The 21,727-nt window shown below is 38.1% G+C and overlaps 1 protein-coding gene across 4 annotated transcripts in view; it reads left to right on the plus strand.

Moving 5' to 3' along the window:
* The window catches only part of RAVER2 (ribonucleoprotein, PTB binding 2), a 117,605-nt gene that overhangs the window by 92,136 nt on the left and 3,742 nt on the right, over positions 1-21,727 (plus strand). For all 4 annotated transcript variants that reach the window (XM_009001401.5, XM_009001403.5, XM_009001402.5 and 1 more), the window contains exon 11: positions 174-310. In XM_009001401.5, the coding sequence (XP_008999649.4) occupies positions 174-310 (137 nt within the window). The remainder of the gene's footprint in view (positions 1-173; positions 311-21,727) is intronic.

Below are 21,727 nucleotides of genomic sequence, written 5' to 3' on the forward strand. Positions count from 1 at the left end.
TATCTGTTTAGTTATATATTGGTAAACTAAAATTTTGTTGTGTTTGATAATAAGCTGTTATAATTTATAATAAAATATAATTTATGTTAAAAATGTTTATAATAATTTATTTAAAATAACCTGAACAAATAAATTTTTAATAAAGTAAATAAACTTGTCGATTCTGCCTTTAGCCCCTGCAAGTAAAACCACTCTTCATAAGACTGCAATTGCAAGCAGCATTCTGGATGTAATCTCTCAGGGAAATGAATCACAACACACATTGGAAAAGTGCATTGCTTATTCTCCACCTTTTGGCGATTATGCACAGGTAAGTAATTCTCAGGTTGTGATGATACATAGAAAAATTGGTTCAACTATATATTGAGTTCGTGGAATATGAAATTGTGATTTCTATATTATTAACATAGGAAAACAGAATTGCACTGATCCATGTATTTTTTCCTCATCATTTGAAAATTGGGAATGCGTTCAAGACATTATTTAGTATCATTTTGCACTAGATACTTACCTCTCATTGTTTACCTAGTGGTCAGGAAACAGCCCATAGACCGAATCTAGCCCACCACCTGGTTTTGTAAATAAATTGGCATTGTAACACAGCCATATCTATTCAATTAACCTATTGTCTGTGGTGCTGTCATGCTATAATAAGAGTTGAGCAATGACAACAGAGACTGTGTGGCCTGCAAGATTAAATATTTACTATCTGGTTCTTTATAGAATAATGCTGCTAACCTCTGGTTTGCACTAGTGTAGACCTAAGAAACCCAAGAGAAGGCCTCTTTTCTTCTCCATTGCTTATAGATGTAGAAAGATGATCATATTTATAGACACTACTGTGTTAACTTCTAAAACAATCAATAACATAAAAGTATTATGTTAGTAAGATGTACTGAATCATTATTTAAGTATGTCAGTTTTGCTGTGGCTCTTCTTCAGCTTACTGTTAGTGGTGTAAGCTGAGTATATATCATCTTAGCCCTGTGTGATTATGGAATCATATGAGTCTTATAATTATCAGTTCTGACTCTTATTTTCCTAGAACAGCCAGTTTCCCCTCAGTTCCACCCTGTTTGTTGGAGCCTTGTCTCCACTTTGATTTCCTTGGAGCAGCTCTAAGAAAACCACTTAGAACAACTGACCCCTGATTATGCCTCTGTAATAGAGTACTGGAAACAGCTCAAGTTCTGTAAAAATGGTGCAGCTGGACATTAGTGAAATATATGACTTCTGTTATATACCTGAGATAAGATGGAAAAATATGAATTGGGTAGATGATGTGATTAGGTGACAGCATATCTATATTTAAAGAACAGTGATTGTGAATTGTGGCAATCTGAAGGCATTCTCTTATATTGATTCATAAGACTCATCTTCAGTCCTTTGTTAGATAACATTTGAAGTAATGACTCAGATAAAGACATTAATTATAAAATTTACAAGATATAGTCCTGTACAATTCCAACGTGTTCGTTTCTTTTCAAGAAACAAACTTTTTAGAAACAGGAAAAGCACAGTAAATTTTTTAAAAATTCATTAAATACATATTTAAGCTTTAAAATTTTTTGAATTTACCTTTTCAAGTTTGCCTTTTCTTAGCAGTTTTGCTTATAAGATTACTGTGATATATTATATATTTATCATATCCATGGAAAGACTTTCTCATTCACACATAGAGAAATTCTGTGATGATAACGCTTTTTGCATTGCTGTATGTCTTCCTGCTTTCACACTTGGTTGCCCAGAGATATGGTGGGGGAATGAATCCTCCCTGTGTTCAGTGTCTCCTTCAACAGTCCCTGCTTCTAGTGCATGCTTGTTCATAAAATGGGATTTTTTCTCTCTCTCTCGTTCTTTCCTCCTTATAAAGTAAACTTAATTAAATGTTACTAATGGAACATTAAAGTTAATGGAATATTAAAGTAACTATTATAGAAAAAGGTGGTTGTGTGTTAGGAATTCCTTCTACCATATCCACTACTGGGATGGAGGAAGAGGTCTAAGGGAAAGGAACCAAAAGTTTTTATTTTCTTTTTAACACTTACTATATGCTTTGTGACATAAGTAATTAATATTTCTAACAACCCTGTGAGATTTAAATGACCATTTTCATAATACAAGTGGAGAAGCACAAAGGGGTAAATAATCTCTCCAAGTTCATACAGTTGATAAATAATTTCTTGATTTCAAAGGCCACATTATTTTCATTATGCCATAGAGAAATTTCTTCAGAAATGGAAGTAATAATTCAGAGAGACTGTGTGGTCTGCTCTGTGTATGGATTAGGAGAGATGAATATGTCAGGGCATAGAGGGGCAAAATAATCTTTATATTTAATAAAAATATCAGATTTAAAAACCTAATTGGCATTTCCAGTATTGATGATGATGCTACAGATAACTGTTATTAAAACTGGACTAAATATGAATAAAAACCAACTACTTGAAGGCACTAGAGAATGAATGACTAAAAGCAGGCAGAAACAAGAGAATTAGTCCTTGAAACAGGGAAACATCACTATGTTATATTTGTGTTTCTGTACCTTTTTTCCTAATACCACTCCCTAAAACGAGAAAGCTGCAGTTTTACTAGTTTGAGGAGTCAGAGGACAGAGTTCAGGACTATTAGCAAGACTGTAAAGTGAAGGGGGAAATCGTGGAAAAGAGGGGGTTGCATAGGAAGGAGTCTCAAAATCTATGTGTAAACTTGACCCAAATACAGTTGGCTGCTCCCTAAACTGTGTTTGTGTGAGGGAAACTCCAAGGACCCTGGTAGAAAACAGCTGACAGGCTGAAAGAACTGAGAAGAGATTCAACTCCTCTCCAGCACAGAGGAGACAGAGTTTGGAGTTTGAGTTCAGCAAAGTTAACTCCTTCTAGAACAAAAATCAACACTCTTCAGAGGGAGATAATAGAATCCGTAGCCTCTACAATCTATTACAGTGATCAATATTTCCAGTAGAACAAAATTACTCGATAGTTGAAGAAGCAACAAAATGGGACCCACAATTAAAAGAAAATGTGGAAACTGACCCCAAGGTGACCCAGATGTTGGTCTTGCAGACAATAACCATAAAACAGCTATTATAAATGTGTTTAGGAACTTAATAATGAATAGGTGTGGAATCTCTGCCAAGAGATATAAACTAAAAAATAACTGAATGAAGGCAGAAATAAAGATGTTCTTCGAAACGCAGAAGACACAACATACCAGAATCTCTGGAACACATTTAAAGCAGTGTCTAGAGGAAAATATGTAGCAATAAATGCCCACATGAAAAGCAAGGAAAGATCTAAAATTGACACCCTATCGTCAAAATTGAAAGAGCTAGAGGAGCAAGACCAAAAATACTAAAAATGTAGCAGAAGACAAGAAATAACTAAGAGCAGAACTGAAGGAGATAGAGACACAAAAAACCCTTCAAAAAATCAATAAATCCAGGAGCTAGTTTTTCAAAAAGATCAACAAAATAGACCACTAGCCAGATTAATAAAAAAGAAAAGAGAGAATAATCAAATAGTTGCAATAAAAAGCGATAAAGGGGATATCACCACAGATTCCACAGAAATACAAACCATCATCAGAGATTATTACAAACATCTCTATGCCCATAAACTCATAAACCTGGAAGAAATGGTTAAATTCCTGAACACTTGCATCCTCCCAAGCCTAAACCAGGAAGAAGCCAAAACCCTGAATAGACCAATAACAAGATCTGAAGTTGAGGCAGCAATTAAGAGCCTACCACCCAAGGAAAGCCCAGGTCCAGATGGATTCACAGCCGAATTCTACCAGACATACAAAAAGGTCACCATTCCTAATGAAACTATTCCAAAGAATCCAAAAAGAGGGAATCCTTCCCAAATCATTTTATGAGACCAACATCATCCTGATACCAAAACCCAGCAGAGACTCAGCAAGGAAAGAAAACTTCAGGCCAATATCTGTGATGAACATAGATGCAAAAATCTTCAATAATATACTGGCAAACTGATTGCAACAGCACAGCAAAAAGCTTATCCACCATGATCAAGTAGGATTCATCCCGGGAATGCAAGGCTGGTTCAACATTCGCAACTCTATAAATGTAATTCATCACATAAACAGAACCAAAGACAAAAACCACATGATTATCTCAATTGATGCAGAGAAGGCCTGCGACAAAATTCAACAACGCTTTATGCTAAAAACCCTCAATAAACTAGGTATTGAGGGAATGTATCTCAAAATAATAAAAGCTATTTACGACTAACCCACAGCCAATATCATACTGAATGGACAAAAACTGGAAGCATTCCCTTTCATATCTGGCAAGGATGCCCTCTCTCACCACTCCTATTCAATATATAGTATTGGAAGTTCTAGCCAGAGCAATCAGTCAAGAAAAAGAAATAAAGGGTATTCAGTTAGGAAAGGAGGAAGTCAAATTGTCTCTATTAGCAGATGACATGATTGTATATCTAGAAGACCGCATCATCTCAGCCCAAAATCTCCTGAAACTGATAAGCAACTTCAGCAAAGTCTCAGGATATAAAATCAATGAGCAAAAATCACAAGCATTCCTATACACCAATAACAGACTTAGAGCCAAATCAAGAATGAACTGCCATTCACAAATGCTACAAAGAGAATAAAATACCTAGGAATACAACTAACAAAGGATGTAAAGGACCTCTTCAAGGAGAACTACAAACCATTGCTTAAGGAAATAAGAGAGGACGCAAACAGTTGGAGAAACATTCCATGTTCTTGGTTAGAAAGAATATCATGAAAATGGCCATACTGCCCAAAGTAATTTACAGATTCAACACTGTCCCCATCAAGCTACCCATGACCTTCTTCACAGAACTGGATAAAACTACCTTAAACTTCATATGGAACCAAAAGAGAGCCCACATAGCCAAGTCAATTCTAAGCAAAAAAGCAAGGAGGGAGGCATCACACTACCAGACTTCAAACTATACTACAAGGTTACAGTAATCAAAACAGCATTCGTACTGGTACCAAAACAGAGGTATAGACTAATGGAACAGAACAGAGGCATAGGAGGCAACACCACACATCTACAACCATCCAATCTTTGACAAACCTGACAAAAACAAGCATTGGGGAAAGGAGTCCCTGTTTAATAAATCGTGTTGGGAAAACTGGCTAGCCATGTGCAGAAAGCAGAAACTGGACCCCTTCCTGACACCTTACACTAAAATTAACTCCAGATGGATTAAAGACATAAACATAAGACCTAATACCATAAAAACCCTAGAAGAAAATCTAGGCAAAACCATTCAGGACATAGGTGTAGGCAAAGACTTCATGACCAAAACACCAAAAGCATTGGCAACAAATGCTGAAATAGACAAATGGGACCTAATGAAACTCCACAGTTTCTGCACAGCAAAAGAAAGAGTGATTAGAGTGAATCAGCAACCAACAGAATGGGAAAAAATATTTGCAGTCTACCTATCTGACAAAGGGCTGATATCCAGAATCTACAAAGAACTAAAACAAATTTACAAGAAAAAAACAAGCCCATTTGAAAGTGGGCAAAGGACATGAACAGACACTTTACAAAAGAAGACATACATGAGGCCAGCAAACATGAAAAAATGCTCATCATCACTGGTCATTAGAGAAATGCAAATCAAAACTACATTGAGATACCATCTCACGCCAGTTAGAATGACGATTATTAAAAAATCTGGAGACAACAGATGCTGGAGAGGATGTGGAGAAATAGGAACACTTTTACACTGTTGGAGGGAGTGTAAATTAGTTGAAGCATTGTGGAAGACAGTGTGGTGATTCCCCAAGGACCTAGAACTAGAAGGTCTATTTGACCCAGCAATCCCATTACTGGATATATATCCAAAGGATTATAAATTATTCTACTATAAGGACACATGTACACGAATGTTTATTGCAGCACTGTCTACGATAGCAAAGACCTGGAACCAACCCAAATGTCCATCGATGATAGACTGGAGAGGGAAAATGTGGCACGTATACACCAAGGAATACTATGCAGCCATAAAAAACGATGTGTTCGTGTCCTTTGTAGGGACATGGGTGAACCTGGAAACCATCATTCTCAGCAAACTGACACAAGAACAGAAAATCAAACACTGCATGTTCTCACTCATAGGTGGGTGTTGAACAATGAGAACACGTGGACACAGGGAGGGGAGCATCACACACTGGGGTCTGTTGGGGGGAACTAAGAGTGGGACAGCAGGGGGTGGGGTATTGGGGAGGGATAACATGGGGAGAAATGCCACATACAGGTGATGGGGAGGAAGGCAGCACATTACACTGCCATGTGTGTACCTATGCAACAATCTTGCATGCTCTTCACATGTACCCCAAAACCTAAAATGCAATAAAATAAACTGAACAATTTTAGAACTGATAATTATAGTATCTGAAATAAATATACTAAATGGGCATAGCAGAAGATTGGAGAGGCCAGGAAAAATTAATCTGAAGAACACAAAGTAGATTTTTTAAAGCCCAGTGAACATATCCTCAGGGACCTGAGGGAAAATACCAAGCAGTCTAAAATGTATGTAAATGGAGTCCTGGGAGAAGAAGAGAAAAGTAATGGGGGCACACATTACTTGAAGAAATAATTGTCAGGTGTTTTCAAAATTTGCTTCAGAAGACTTACAGATCTAACAGGCTCAGAGGCCCTGCAAAGCAGGATAAATAGAGGGAAATTTTTACCCAGGCACATTATAGTTAGTATTCTGAAAACCATAGTTATAAAGTGATAATCTTGAGAGCAACCAGATAAAAACAATGCACATTGTCTTAAGGCAGGTTTCTCAACCTTGGTACTATGAACGTTTGGGGCTGGATAATTGGAAGTGGGGAGGGCCAATGTGTGCATTGTAGGATACTTGACAACATCCTTGTCCTCTAACCGCTAGATTGCCCCCTACCAACATACACACCACTGTGTTAAGGCAACTGGTAAACATGCAGGTGAATAAAAAAGACTATATATTTTTCTCTGTATTTAAAAGTAAAAATTATAACAGAGAGGGTTTATAATATATATAGATATAGTATATTTGATAGCAATAGTATAAAGGACAATAGAGTAAATGAAATTATGGTTTTGGGGTTATTACATTTTACATGAAATACATCCAAAGTAACTCTAAATAGGCTGTGATAAGTTGTGGAATGCATATTGTAATCCATACAGCAATCATTGAAAAAAATTATATCACTAAAATGGGAATAGTTTCATTACAATGAAATTACAAAAACATTTGATTAAGCCAAAATATGCCAGGAAAGACAAAAACACCTATGTCTAATAAAAAACAAATATCTGAGTGGTAAACCTAAATTGAACAATAGTAATAATTATATCAAATGAAAATGGACTACATGCTCCATTTATAACAGATTTTTAATATTTAAAAATTTTAAATTTTAGGTTCGGGGGTACATGTGAAGGCTTTTTACATAGATAAACACGTGCTGCAGGGTTTTTTTTGTGCCTGTTATTTCATTACCCAGGTGCTAAGCCCAGTACTCAATAGTTATCTTTTCTGCTGCTCTCCCTCCCCCCATCCTCCACCCTCAAGTAGACAGCAGGGTCTGTTGTTTCCTTCTTTGTGTTCATAAGTTCTTATCATTTAGCTCCCACTTATAAGTAAGAACACATGGTATTTGGTTTTCTTTTCCTACATTAGTTTGCTAAGGATAAAAGCCTCCAGCTTTATCCATGTTCCCGCAAAAGACATGATCTCTTTCTTTTTTATGGCTGCATAGTGTTCCACAGTGCATATGTACCACATAGCCAGTCTGTCATTGATGGGCATTTAGGTTGATTCTATGTCTTTGCTATTGTGAATAGTGCTGCAATGAATATTTTTGTCCATGTTTCTTTATGGTAGAGTAATTTATATTCCTCTGGGTATACACCCAGTAATGGGATTGCTAGGTCTAATAGTAATTCTGTTTTTAGCTCTTTGAGGTATTGCTACACTACTTTCCACAATGGTTGAACTAATTTACACTCACACTAACAGTGTATTAGTGTTTCCTTTTCTCCGCAACCTTGCCAGCATCTGCTATTTTTGACATTTTAGTTTTAGCCAATTCCGACCAGTGTGAGATGGTATCTCATTGTGGTTTTGATTTGCATTTCTCTAATGATCGGTGACATTGAGCTTTTTAAAATAAACTTGTTGGCTGCATGTATGTCTTCTTTTGAGAAGTGTCTGTTTATATCCTTTGCCCACTTTTAGTGGGGTTATTTTTTTCATGTAAATTTAAGTTTCTTATATATGCTGGATATTAGACCTTTGTCAGATGCATAGTTTGCAAAAATTATCTCCCATTCTGTAGGTTGTCTGTTTGCTCTGTTGATAGTTTCTTTGGCTGTGCTGATCCATGCTACAGCATTGGTGAGCCTTGTGAACATTATGCTAAGTGAAATAAGCCAGATAAAAAGTCCACATAGGATATTCTGTTTATTTGAAATTTAATAGGTAAATCCATAGAGAATGTTAGTAGATAGTGGTTACTGGGGGCTGGAGGAAGGAGGAGTTGGGAGTATAGTTAACAGGTTTTTTGCGGGGACGGGAGAGTGATAAAAATACTCTAGACTTTAATTATAGTGATATATGTTCACAAGTTGGTGAACCTTGTGAATCAGCACATTTTGAACTCTTTTAAAAATAAGCTTTAACTGTACTGAACAGAGAACAGCATTTTCATTTAGTGTTTTAGAGATCTTAAAAGTAGCTAGTTATAAGCAAACAGATCAGATCAGATCAGTTATTCAAGATCTAGGTCTAATTAGAAATCGGTTTTAAATGGACTACCCCTTCCATTTCTCTAGTTAATTGTAATAATTAAATAAAATTGCCATTGAGCTATAGTTATTTTCTCAAAAACTGCATGTTTTGAATATTTGAATTGTGATTGAGAAAACCTTTCAGAAATAAAATGTTATTTAAAAATATGTAGTATAGACTCTTGCAATGATAATAGCATTATAGTCAGCTATGTAATCCTGTCAATATGAGTGTACAAATGGAGTTTGAAATTTCAGGTTCTGAGGTCCATCTATGTCAGATAGTTGGGAGAAGCCTACCTTAAAAAAGAAGATTTTGAGCCAATTTATTAAATGTCTATTAAACATCTAAATCTAACATCTAATTATTATAATCTGTCAAAGACAAAGCATGTCATCCTCCCTCCTTTAACTAAGATAGGTAAAATTGGTCAAAATATGTCTTAAGCGCCTTTCCAGTTTGACATAGTCACTAGTCTCAATAATATAAAGAAAAATATAAGAGTTTTTAAGCTGTTTGATATGACTGTTTAGACTGTTTAAGTTGTGATTTTTTTTTTTTTTTTTTTTTTGAGACAGAATCTTTCTCTGTTACCCAGGCTAGAGAGCAGTGGCCTGATCTTGGCTCACTGCAACCTCTACCTCCCAGGTTCAAGTGATTCTCCTGCCTCAGTCTCTCAAGTAGCTGGAATTACAGGCGCCCGCCACCATGCCTGGCTAGTTTTTATATTTTTAGTAGAGACGGGTTTCACCGTGTTGGCCAGGCTGGTCTTGAACTCCTGACCTCAAGCGGTCCACCTGCCTTGGTCTCTCAAAATGCTGGGATTACAGGCTTGTGTGCCACCCTGCGCAGCCTGATTTTGGTTTTTCATTTGACACTTGCCACATGTGGCAGTCGACCAGCATGCAGCACAGCATTGTTATCTACTTGCACGATGAGTTCTTGTGATGCCTGATTTCTGGGATCTTTCCTGCCAGAAGGCTGACTGGAAATCAACCACAGAATATATGATGAGATGGTGTGATGAGGGAAGAGGAAAGAAAAGGGAACAAAAAGACCTGGAAAACGCTTGGTCCTTTCATACAGAGCGTAATGCTGCCACCCAGTGGTCAAATAATGCAGACAGACTTGCCAAAAAGTACACTCTTATGTAATGAATGCTGTGTGGATTTCTGTATAGACCATGACAGATCAGAATCTTCTGACAAACACCTACCATGCAAAATATGCTTTAAAACATAAGCCTACATTAACCAATAATTATGGAAGAACAGATTATATATTAACCCTAAACTATAACTTGGAAAGTACTTTTAAAAAGTGATTTTGGTTAAAAACTGGAATTAAGGAAAGCAAGCTATTGAAATATATTTTGGCTGGGTGTGGTGGCTCATGCTTATAATCCCAGCACTTTGGGAGGCTGAGGTGGGTGGATCACCTGAGGCCAGGAGTTCGAGACCAGCCTGGCCAACATGGTGAAACCCCGTCTCTACTGAAAATACAAAAAATTAGCCAGGTGTGGTGGTGCACAATTGTAATCCCAGCTACTTGGGAGGCTGTGGGGGGAGAATCGCTTGAGCCGGGGAGGCAGAGGTTGCAGTGAGCTGAGATACCACCACTGCACTCCAGTCTGGGCAACAAAGTGAGACCCTGTCTCAAAAAAAAAAAAAAAAAAAGTGCAGTGCAATACCTTTTTGAGGATGAATCATTAAGTCCAAAGTTAGGACTTAACCATTACTCATATGAAGAAAGACAAGTAGCTGAGAGGCAAATATGAATATGAACATTGTAAACATTTATGTATAAGGAAGAGACATTTATTAGTTATATCATTAATGTCATAGAATGAAGCATATTGATTTTGAAACATTTTTAACAATGGGAAAAAGTTGTATTTTTAATAAAACTTTAAAAATATTTAACGCAGAAATGATAATAAAATTAATTCATGTTTCTGTAGGTCTGAAATCTAAAAGCTAGACTTGAAGCTATAAGAAAGGGACATTAGGGGCTTGATTCAGATCTCAGGAGAACTAGTGCAGTCCATTTTTGTTTCTCCATATACCTAACTCCACTGAAGAGACAAGACTTAGAAAAGATGAAGTGGGGCTGAAGGTAAGGGTGAGACTGAGGAGTCCTAAATAGAGGCAGAAGTTTCTGAAAACAAATTTTGTTTTGTATTTAAAGGGCTACCTGCTAAATGCTTAGCAGTAATAACAAATATTGTTAATTGAACTGAAGGACAGTAATGACAAATATCGTTAATTGGACTGATAGCAGATGAGCCTAATGGAATTCACTGTTGACTTTAACATATCCCAAAGGAATCTTCTGAGGGATAGTCAAATTCCCTTTTCCCCAGTTCTTAAGAGGGCTTTGAAAACTAGCCACCCATTTATTAACATGAGCTTAAAAGTTGAGCTTAAGATACTGGCAGTCAACAAATGAAATTGCGGCGTTCTGTTTCTACATTCACTTGGAAATCAGTGGGATAAAAGAAAGTCTACATTTACATAAAAATAAAAAGATTTGCTTTAATAAAAGAAAGGAATGTAGTTTTTTAAAATCCAAGAATAAAATAGCAACTGCATAGAGAATCAGTTTCACAGTAGATGTGTGCAAAACATTGGATTGGTGGGCAACAGTTATAAGAGCCAGCTCATTTGAAATTCTGATGAGAGGAGAGATGCCCAAAGCAAGAAGCACATTAATCTTTGCTTTGCCAGGTCTAGTCAGATTATGCTGTCCAGTTTTTCCATGTCAAGAGTGTCAGAAATCATGGCCCATGACTATTTGCTGAAGGAACTGGGAATGCATACTTAGAAAATATTTTCTGATTTAAACATACGACATAACACCATAAAAACTGTAGAAGAAAACCTCTCCAATACCATTCAGGACATAGGCATAGGCAAGGAGTTCATGACTAAAACACCAAAAGCAATGGCAACAAAACCCAAAATAGACAAATGGGATTTAATTAAATTAAAGAGCTTCTGCATGGCAAAAGAAACTATCATTAGAGTGTACTGGCAGCCAACAGAATGGGCAAAAAATTTTTGCAGTCTACCCATCTGAAAAATGGCTAATATCCAGAATCTATAAAGAACTAAAACAAATTTACAAGAAGAAACAACTCTATCGAAAAGTAGGCAAAGGATTTGAACAGACACTTTTCAAAAGAAGACATACAGCCAGCAAACAAATGAAAAAAAGTTTATCATCACTGGTCATTAGAGAAATGTAAATCAAAACCACACTGAGATACCATCCCACACTAGTTAGAATGGCGATCATTAAGAAGTCAGGAGACAACAGATGCTGGAGAGGATGTGGAGAAATAGGAACACTTTTACACTGTTGGAGGGAGTGTAACTTAGTTCAACCATTGTGGAAAACAGTGTGGCGATTCCTCAAGGATCTAAAACTAGAAATGCCATTTGGCCCAGCAATCCCATTACTGGGTGTATACCCAAAGGATTATAAATCATTCTATTATAAAGACACATGCACATGTATGTTAATTGTGGCATTGTTTACAATAGCAAAGACTTGGAACCAACCCAAATGCCCATCGATGATAGACTGGATAAAGAAAATGTGGCACATGTACACCATGGAATACTGTGCAGCCATAAAAAGGATGAGTTCATGTCCTTTGCAGGTACATGGATGAAGCTGGAAACCATCATTCTCAGCAAACCAACACAAGAACAGAAAACCAAACACTGCATGTTGTCACTTATAAGTGGGTGTTAAACAATGAGAACACAGGGACACAAGGAGGGGAACATCACATACCTGGGCCTTTTGGGGGTGGGGGGGCTAGGGGACGGATAACATTAGGAGAAATACCTAATGTAGATGATAGGGGAATGGATGCAGCAAACCACCATGGCATGTGTATACCTATGTAACAATTCCGCATGATCTGCACATGTACCCCAGAACGTTAATAAAAAAAATAAAAAATATATTTTCTGAAAGTTATTCATTTACTTATTCAACCAGTATATAGTGAATGTTTACTATATGACAGGACTGTTGTGGGCACTACAGATATGGCAGTGAACAAAACATCAAAATTCTTTACATTTAGGGGGAAAATAGTAAGAGGAATAGTGATCACTGCAGGGAAAATAAGGTGGAGGCTAAAGAGTGGGAAGGTTTGGAGTTTAAATACGTGGTCAAGGAGGGGTTCATTTTAAAACTGATTCTTGGACAAGGACCAGAACTTTAGGGAGTGTGCTACATGAATATCTATGTAAAGTGCATTCCAGGGACAGGGGACAGCAAGTGCAAAGGTATTGAGGCAGAAAGATACTTGAATTGTTAAAGGAACAGCAGGCAACCTTTAGGGCAGAAGAGGAGTGAGTAACTGGAGAATAGGAGATGAAGTCACAGAGGGGTGATAGAGGCAAAGGCCACAGGCAATGTAGGACCTTTTAGGCCCTTGTAAACAAGGACTTTGGCTGTTACTCTAAGATAGAAAACCACTGGGATGTTTTGAGTAGAGGAATAATTGACTGTATTTATAGTTTAACAGGACATGTGTGGCTGCTGTGTTGAACAATGAATGTAGAACGTAGCAGGGTCAGTTAGGAAGCTGCTATGGTACAATCCAAGTAAAAATGCTGACTTGGACAAGCCTGGAAGCAGCAGAGGCAGTGGTAAGTGGCTGGACTGGAGACATTCTTGGAAGGTGGAGTCAATGAGGTATACTGAGGGTGAGAGAGGAGCCGAGGCCCCAGTATTTTTGGCCTGGAAAAATGCATTTGTTACTGATTGAGATGGGTAAGACTGTGTGGGTGGAGCAAGTTTTAGAGGTACGTTTTAGAAAATCCCTAACTGAAGATGTTCCCCTGCTGGTGTTCATTACACAAGTCTGGAGGTGAGGGGAGAGTTTTAGGCAGAGGTACATATTTGAGAACCATCAAATTACTGTAAATTGCGATAATTGTGAATGGCATGAAATTGGATGAGATCACCAAGAAAATGAGGGTAAGTAAAGAGATCAGAGATCAGTTGCTGTGCATCTAAAGATTTATCTTTTGATTTTGTTTTCTTGGTAAAATAGAAAGCAAAGCATTAGCCAAGAGTGAAGATGAGGGTGTATTGTTGGAGTTTCAAGAAAAGAGAAGGCTTGAAAGTCACTTAGGGGAGCGGAGATAAGTGGGCAGGATGGGGTGGGGATATAGTAGGATTGCCCGCGGCATGAGCCTGAGGGGCCTCTGTTGAAGTTATGCCCTTGTGGATAAGGAAGTATTAGACTTGGTTTGTAGTTCCAAAGCACAGAATGGAACCACTGGGTGTAAACTATTCAGAGTGATTTCAGCTAACCCTAAAAAAGACCCTGCTAAAGATGAAGTCCTCTAAAATGACTATTTTGTTTATTTGATTTCCACCTGAATATTAGATATGTAAAACTAGAATATTACAGCTTCTCTCACGGTATTCCTTTTGTTTGGTATTCAAAGCGTAAATGCTCATCGAAATTGTTTTCAGATTTTCCAGGTTTACCACTCTATTCTGTCTCATCTGTAAGTTTCATGCTAAATTTTAAACCAAGTCTTAAATTGCATATAATCTGTGTGTGTTTGTCACATGCATGTATCTAGTAGGGACAAGTTCAGTAGCCTCCTGTTGTGACCTAATAATGCCTGTCTCCTTCATTGCCATACTTTTTACGGAGCTGCTTATTAATCTTTCCATATTCCAGGATTAAGGGTATGGTCCTGTTTATAGTCCTTAGCCTGGCATTCCAGCCTTCCATGACTGAGGCCAGCTTCCTTTTCCAACCTCATTTGCCACTGCCCTCCTGCCTGCCTGCCAGCTGCTGAGCACCATCACAGGCCTGGCTTTTTTGCCATCTGGTTTTTTTTTGGCCCTGTTTTTCTCCTGGAAGGGTCTCCACCTGTCTCTTCATGTCTATATCTGACCTCACCTCCAAATCCTAAATGAGATGCCATCTAATCCATGAAACTAGCACCTATGCCTTTCAAAAAACCCCGCCCCCATTTTCCTTTTCTGGAAAAAGCTTTAGCACTTCACTTGTATTTCTTTTTTGTCAAAGTGACAGTCCACTTTTAGAATTATGTTTTGCACTGCTCTTCCTTCCCTTCCTAGGATATGAACATTAGGAGGGCGTAGTCCAAGTTTCATTCATCAAGGTAAACCTTGTAGCATACAAGCCCAGTGCCCACTATACATTGCCTATGAAGGAATGGAAGTCTATATCCTGCAAATACAAAATAGAAGGAAAAATATTTGCTAACTTTATATTCTTTCCTTCTTTTGTGTTATTTGTTGTCGGTGGTGGCTCTTATGTAGGAATTTATTTCTCCCAGAGCACTGAGCTTTCTTTCAGAATTTTAAATCATCATTACCCAGTCACCATTCCTTGTACTAGAAGTTAGATATCTTTGATAGAGCATATCAGAAGGATTATCTTTCTCCCAGTGTCACAGGGGCTATAGTGAAACTCATTTTCTTTTTATTTTTTAAGGTTTAAATTTTTAATTGTGATAAAAACATAAAATTACTATCAAATGTTTAAATGTACAGTTCAGTATATTTACACTATGATTTTCTTCCCCTGTTTCTTTGGGTCTTCATTTCTTTATGACAGTTCCTATGTCATATAAATGTTTTTTTAAAACATTTTATTGCACTTTAGGTTTTGAGGTACATGTGAAGAGCATGCAAGATTGTTGCATAGGTACATACATGGCAGTATGGTTTGCTGCCTTCCTCCCCATCACCTATATCTGGCTTTTCTTCCCATGTTATCCCTCCCCAACTCCCCAGCCCCTGCTGTCCCTCCCCTATTTCCCCCTGACAGATCTCAGTGTGTGATGCTCCCCTCCCTGTGTCCATGTGTTCTCATTGTTCAGCACCCACCTATGAGTGAGAATGTTTGATTTTCTGTTCTTGTGTCAGTTTGCTGAGAATGATGGTTTCCAGGTTCATTGATGTCCTTACAAAGGACACAAATGCATCATTTTTTATGGCTGCATAGTATTCCTTGGTGTATATGTGCCACATTTTCCTTGTCCAGTCTATCATCAATGGGCATTTGGTTCCAAGTCTTTGCTATTGTAAACAGTGCTGCAATGAACATTTGTGTGCATGTGTCCTTATAATAGAATGATTTATAATCCTTTGGATATATACCCAGTAATGGGATTGCTAGGTCAAATGGACTTCCTAGTTCTAGGTCCTTGAGGAATCGCCACACTGTCTTCCACAATGGTTGAGCTAATGTACATTCCCACCAACTGTGTAAGAGTGTTCCTATTTCTCCACATCCTCTCTAGCATCTGCTGTCTCACGATTTTTTAATGATCACCATTCTAACTGGCGTGAGATGGTATCTCAGTGTGGTTTTGATTTGCATTTCTCTAATGACCAGTGATGATGAGCATTTTTTCATATGTTTGTTGGCCTCATATATGTCCTCTTTTGAAAAGTGTCTGTTCATATCCTTCACCCACTTTCGAACGGGGTTTTTACTTGTATATCTGTTTTAGTTCTTTGTAAATTCTTGATATCAGCCCTTTGTCAGAAGGGTAGATTGCAAAAATTCTTTCCTATTCTGTTGGTTACTGATTCGCTCTAATGACTTTTTCTTTTGCTGTGCAGAAGCTGTGGAGTTTGATTAGGTCTCATTTGTCTCTGTTGGCTTTTGCTGCCAGTGCTTTTGGGGTTTTGGTCATGAAGTCCTTGCCTATGCCTATGTCCTGAATGGTTTTGCCTAGATTTTCTTCTAGGGATTTTATGGTGTTAAATCTTATGTTTAAGTCTTTAATCCATCTGGAGTTAATTTTAGTGTAAGGTGTCAGGAAGGGGTCCAGTTTTTGCTTTCTGCACACGGCTAGCCAGTTTTCCTAACACCATTTATTAAACAGGGACTCCTTTCCCCATTGCTTGTTTTTGTTAGGTTTGTCAAAGATCGGATGGTTATAGATATGTTGTGTTGCCTCCGAGGCCTCTATTCTGTTCCATTGGCCTATATCTCTGTTTTGGTACCAGTACCATGCTGTTTTGATTACTGTAGCCTTGTAGTATAGTTTGAAGTCAGGTAGTGTGATGCCTCCAGCTTTGTTCTTTTTGCTTAGAGTTGACTTGGCTGTGTGGGCTCTCTTTTGGTTCCATATGATGTTTAAGGCGGTTTTTTCCAGTTCTGTGAGGAAGGTCATTGGTAGCTTGATGGGGATAGCATTGAGTCTGTCAATTACTTTGGGCAGTATGGCCATTTTTACGATATTGATTCTTCCTAACCATGAGCATGGAATGTTTCTCCATCTGTTGGTGTCCTCTCTTATTTTGTTGAGCAGTGGTTTGTAGTTCTCTTTGAAGAGGTCCTTTACATTCTTTGTTAGTTGTATTCTTAGGTGTTTATTCTCTTTGTAGCAGTTGTGAATGGCAGTTTCTTCTTGATTTGGCTCTCTTTAAGTCTGTTATTGGTGTATAGGAATGCTTGTGATTTTTGTACATTGATTTTGATCCTGAGACTTTGCCGAAGTTGCTTATCAGTTTCAGGAGATTTTGGGCTGAGATGATGGGGTCTTATAAATATACAATCATGTCGTCTGCAAATAGAGACAATTTGACTTCCTCCTTTCCTAATTGCATACCCTTTATTTCTTTTTCTTCCCTGATTGCTCTGGCTAGAATTTCCAATACTATATTGAATAGGAGTGGTGAGAGAGGGCATCCTTGTCTAGTGCCAAATTTCAAAGGGAATGCTTCCAGTTTTTGCCCATTCAGTATGATATTGTCTGTGGGTTTGTCGTAAATAGCTTTTATTATTTTGAGATATGTTCCGACAATACCTAGTTTATTGAGATTTTTTAGCATAAAGGTTGTTGAATTTTGTCGCAGGCCTTCTCTGCATCAATTGAGATAATCATGTGGTTTTTGTCTTTGGTTCTGTTTATGTGGTGAATTACATTTATACACTTGCGTATGTTGAACCAGCCTTGCATACCCAGAATGAAACCTACTTGATCATGGTGGATAAGCTTTTTGCTGTGCTGTTGCAATCGGTTTGCTAGTATATTATTGAAGATTCTTGCATCTGTGTTCATCATGGATATTGGCCAGAAGTTTTTTTTCTTGTTGAGTCTCTGCCGGGTTTTGGTATCAGGATGATGTTGGTCTCATAAAATGATTTAGGAAGGATTCCTTCTTTCTGGATTGTTTGGAATAGTTTCAGAAGGAGTGGTACCAGCTCCTCTTTGTACGTCTGGCAGAATTCGGTTGTGAACCCATTGTACCTGGGCTTTTTTTGGTTGGTAGGCTATTAATTGCTGCCTCAACTTCAGCCCTTGTTATTGGTGTATTCAGGGTTTTGACTTCTTCCTGGTTTAGGCTTGGGAGGATGCAAGTGTCCAGGAATTTATCCATTTCTTCCAGGTTAACTAGTTTATGTGCATAGAGTTGTTTGTAATAATCTCTGATGATGGTTTGTATTTCTGTGGACTCTGTGGTGATATCCCCTTTATTGTTTTTTATTGCTTCGATTTGATTATTCTCTCTTTTCTATTAATCTGGCTAGTGGTCTATTTTGTTGATCTTTTCACAAAACCAGCTCCTGGATTTATTGATTTTTTGAAGGGTTTTTTGTGTCTCTATCTCCTTCAGTTCTGCTCTGATCTTAGTTCTTTCTTGTCTTCTGCTAGGTTTTGAGTTTTTTTGATCTTGCTCCTCAGTCTCCTTCAATTTTGATGATAGGATGTCGATTTTAGATATTTCCTTGCTTCTCATACGGGCATTTATTGCTATATAGTTTCCTCTAGACAGTGCTTTAAATGTGTCCCAGAGATTCTGGTATGTTGTGTCTTTCATTCTCGTTGGTTTTGAAGAACATCTCTATATCTGCCTTCATTTCATTGTTTATCCAGTCAACATTCAAGGCCAGTTGTTCAGTTTCCTTGAAGCTGTGTGGTTCTGAGTTAGTTTTGAATTCTGAGTTCTAACTTTATTGCACTGTGGTCTGAGAGACAATTTGTTATGATTTCCATTATTTTGCATTTGCTGAGGAGTGATTTACTTCCAATTATGTCATCAGTTTTAGAGTAGGTGTGATGTGGTGCTGAGAAGAATGTATGTTCTGTGGATTTCTGTAAATGTCTATTAGGTTTGCTTGGTCCAGGTTTGGGATATCCTTGTTAATTTTCTGTCTCGTTGATCTGTCTAATATTGACAGTGGAGTGTTAAAGTCTGCCACTATTACTGTGTGGGAGTCTAAGTCTCTTTCTAAGTCATTAAGAACTTGCCTTATGTATCTGGGTGCTTCTGTATTGGGTACATATATATTTAGGTTCATTAGCTCTTCTTGTTGCATTGATCCTTTTACCATTATGTAATATCCTTCTTTGTCTCTTTTGATCTTTGTTGGTTTAAAGTCTATTTCATCAGAGATTATGATTGCAACTTTTGCTTTTTTTTGCTCTCCATTTCCTTGGTAAATCTTCCTCCATCCCTTTATTTTGAGCTTTTGTGTATCCTTGCATGTGAGATGGGTTTCTGGGATACAGCACATTGATGGGTTTTGCCTTTTTATCCAATTTGCCAGTCTGTGTCTTTTGACTGGGGCATTTAGCCCATGTACATTTAGGGTTAATATTGTTATGTATGAATTTGATCCTGCCATTTTGATGCTGGCTGGCTGTTTTGCCCATTAGTTGATGTAGTTTCTTCCTTGTGTTGATGCTGTTTATCATTTGATATGTTTTTGGAGTGCCTGGTACTGGTTGTTCCTTTCTGTGTTTAGTGCTTCTTTCAGGAACTCTTGTAAAGCAGGCCTGGTGGTGATGAAATCTCTGAGTAATTGCTTGTTCGTAAAGAATTTTATTTCTCCTTCACTTATGAAACTTAGTTTGGCTGGATATGAAATTCTGGGTTGAAAGTTCTTTTCTTTAAGGATGTTGAATATTCCCCCTCCACACACACACTCTTCTGGATTGCAGGGTTTCTGCTGAGAGATCCACTGTGAGTCTGATGGGCTTCCCTTTGTTAGTAACCCAACCTTTCTCTCTGGCTGCCCTTAGCATTTTCTCCTATATTTCAATCCTGGTGAATCTGATGATTATGTGCCTGGGGGTTGTTGTTCTTGAGGAATATCTTCATGGTGTTCTTTGTATTTCCTGGACTTGAATGTTGGCCTGCGCTGCTAGGTTGGGGAAGTTTTCCTGAATAATATCCTGAAGAGTATTTTCCAGCTTGGATTCATTCTCTCCGTCACATTCAGGTACACCTATCAAACTTAGATTAGGTGTTTTCACATGGTCCCATATTTCTTGGAGGGTTTGTTCATTTCTTTTTAGTTTTTTTCTCTAATCTTGCCTTCTCGTTTTATTTCATTGAGTTGATCTTCCACCTCTGATATCCTTTCTTCTTCTTGGTCATCTGGCTGTTGCAACTTGTATATGCTTCTTTACGTTCTCGTGTTGTGTTTTTCAGCTCCATCAATTCATTTATATTCCTCTCTGTTTATTCTCATTAGCATTTCATCAAACCTTTTTTCAAGGTTCTTAGTTTCTTTGCATTAGGTTAGAACATGTTCTTTTAGCTCAGAGAAGTTTCTTATTACCCACCTTCTGAAGCCTGTTTCTGTCAATTCATCAGACTCATTCTCCATCCAGCCATGTTCCCTTGCTGGTGAGGAGTTGTGATCCCCTGGAGGAGGAGAGGCTTTCTGTTTTTGGGTGTTTTCATCCTTTTGTGCTGGTTTCTTCCTATCATTGTGGATTTATTTACCTGTGGTCTTTGTAGTTGGAGACTCAGGTGGGGTCTCTGAGTGGATGCCCAGTTTGTTGATGATGAAGTTATTTCTTTCTGTTTCTTAGTTTTCCTTCTAACAGTCAGGCCCCTCTGCTGTAGAACTGCTGAGGTCCACTGCAGGCCCTGCTTGCCTGGGGATCACCTGCAGCGGTTGCAGAACAGTAAGGGTTGCTGCCAGTTTCTTCTTCTGCTAGATTTGTCCCAGAACGATACCCACCAGATGTCAGTCTGAGCTCTCCTTTCGGTGGTGACTCTTTGGATATACAGGGGTCAGGGAGCTGCTTGAGGAGACAGTCTATTTTTTGTAGGAGCTCAAGTGCTGAGCTGTGAGCTCCATTGTTCCATTCAGAGCTGCAGGGCAGGTATGTTTAAGTCTGCTGCAGCAGAACTCATAACCACCTTTTTTTCCCCCAGGTACTCTGTCCCGGGAAGGTAGGGCTTTATTTGTACGTTTCTGTCGTGCTGCTGCCTTTTTTCAGGGCTGCACTGCCTAGTGAGGAGGCAGCCTAGTCACAGTGTGCCAGCAGAGGTTTTGCTCTATTTACATTATTTTGCAACAGATCTCTAGATTTTCATTTTACAAAAGTAAACTCTGATAATTAATAAACTGCACTTTGCCCTCTTTCTCCTCAGCTCCTGAAGAACATCATTTGACTTTCTTTTTTATAACTGGGACTAATTTTTATATCTCACATGAGTGTAATTATACAATGTCTCTTTTTTAATGTCTTATTTTACTCAATGTTTGCAGGCTTTGTCTTTATTTTCAGATGAGTGACACCCAGTTTCATTTCCTGTTCTAGTATTTTCCTCTGCTGCTCAGTGAAGTTTTTTGCTGATCTCACAGGTCTTAGTTGATTCTCACTATGAATGGTGTAGCACCATTGGGAAGCCCTTTAATAAAAGACTGTAAGAAATTTCCTATCTTCCTTCTGACAGTAAAGATGGTATAGAAAGACAGAAACCCAGGCTGTTGCTTTGCTGCATGCCAACACTTGAAAGAATCGGTAACTACATGGCAGGAAGAATCAGGAAGGTGGGTGAGGAGAGCAGGAGCATCCCAGATCCCAGAATGAGCCGTTTGCTTCTCTCTCCCAGTCTTAGGAAAATCCCATTTGTAGAAT

Source organism: Callithrix jacchus, chromosome 7, assembly GCF_049354715.1.
Source record: "Callithrix jacchus isolate 240 chromosome 7, calJac240_pri, whole genome shotgun sequence".
Classification (NCBI taxonomy): domain Eukaryota; kingdom Metazoa; phylum Chordata; class Mammalia; order Primates; family Cebidae; genus Callithrix; species Callithrix jacchus.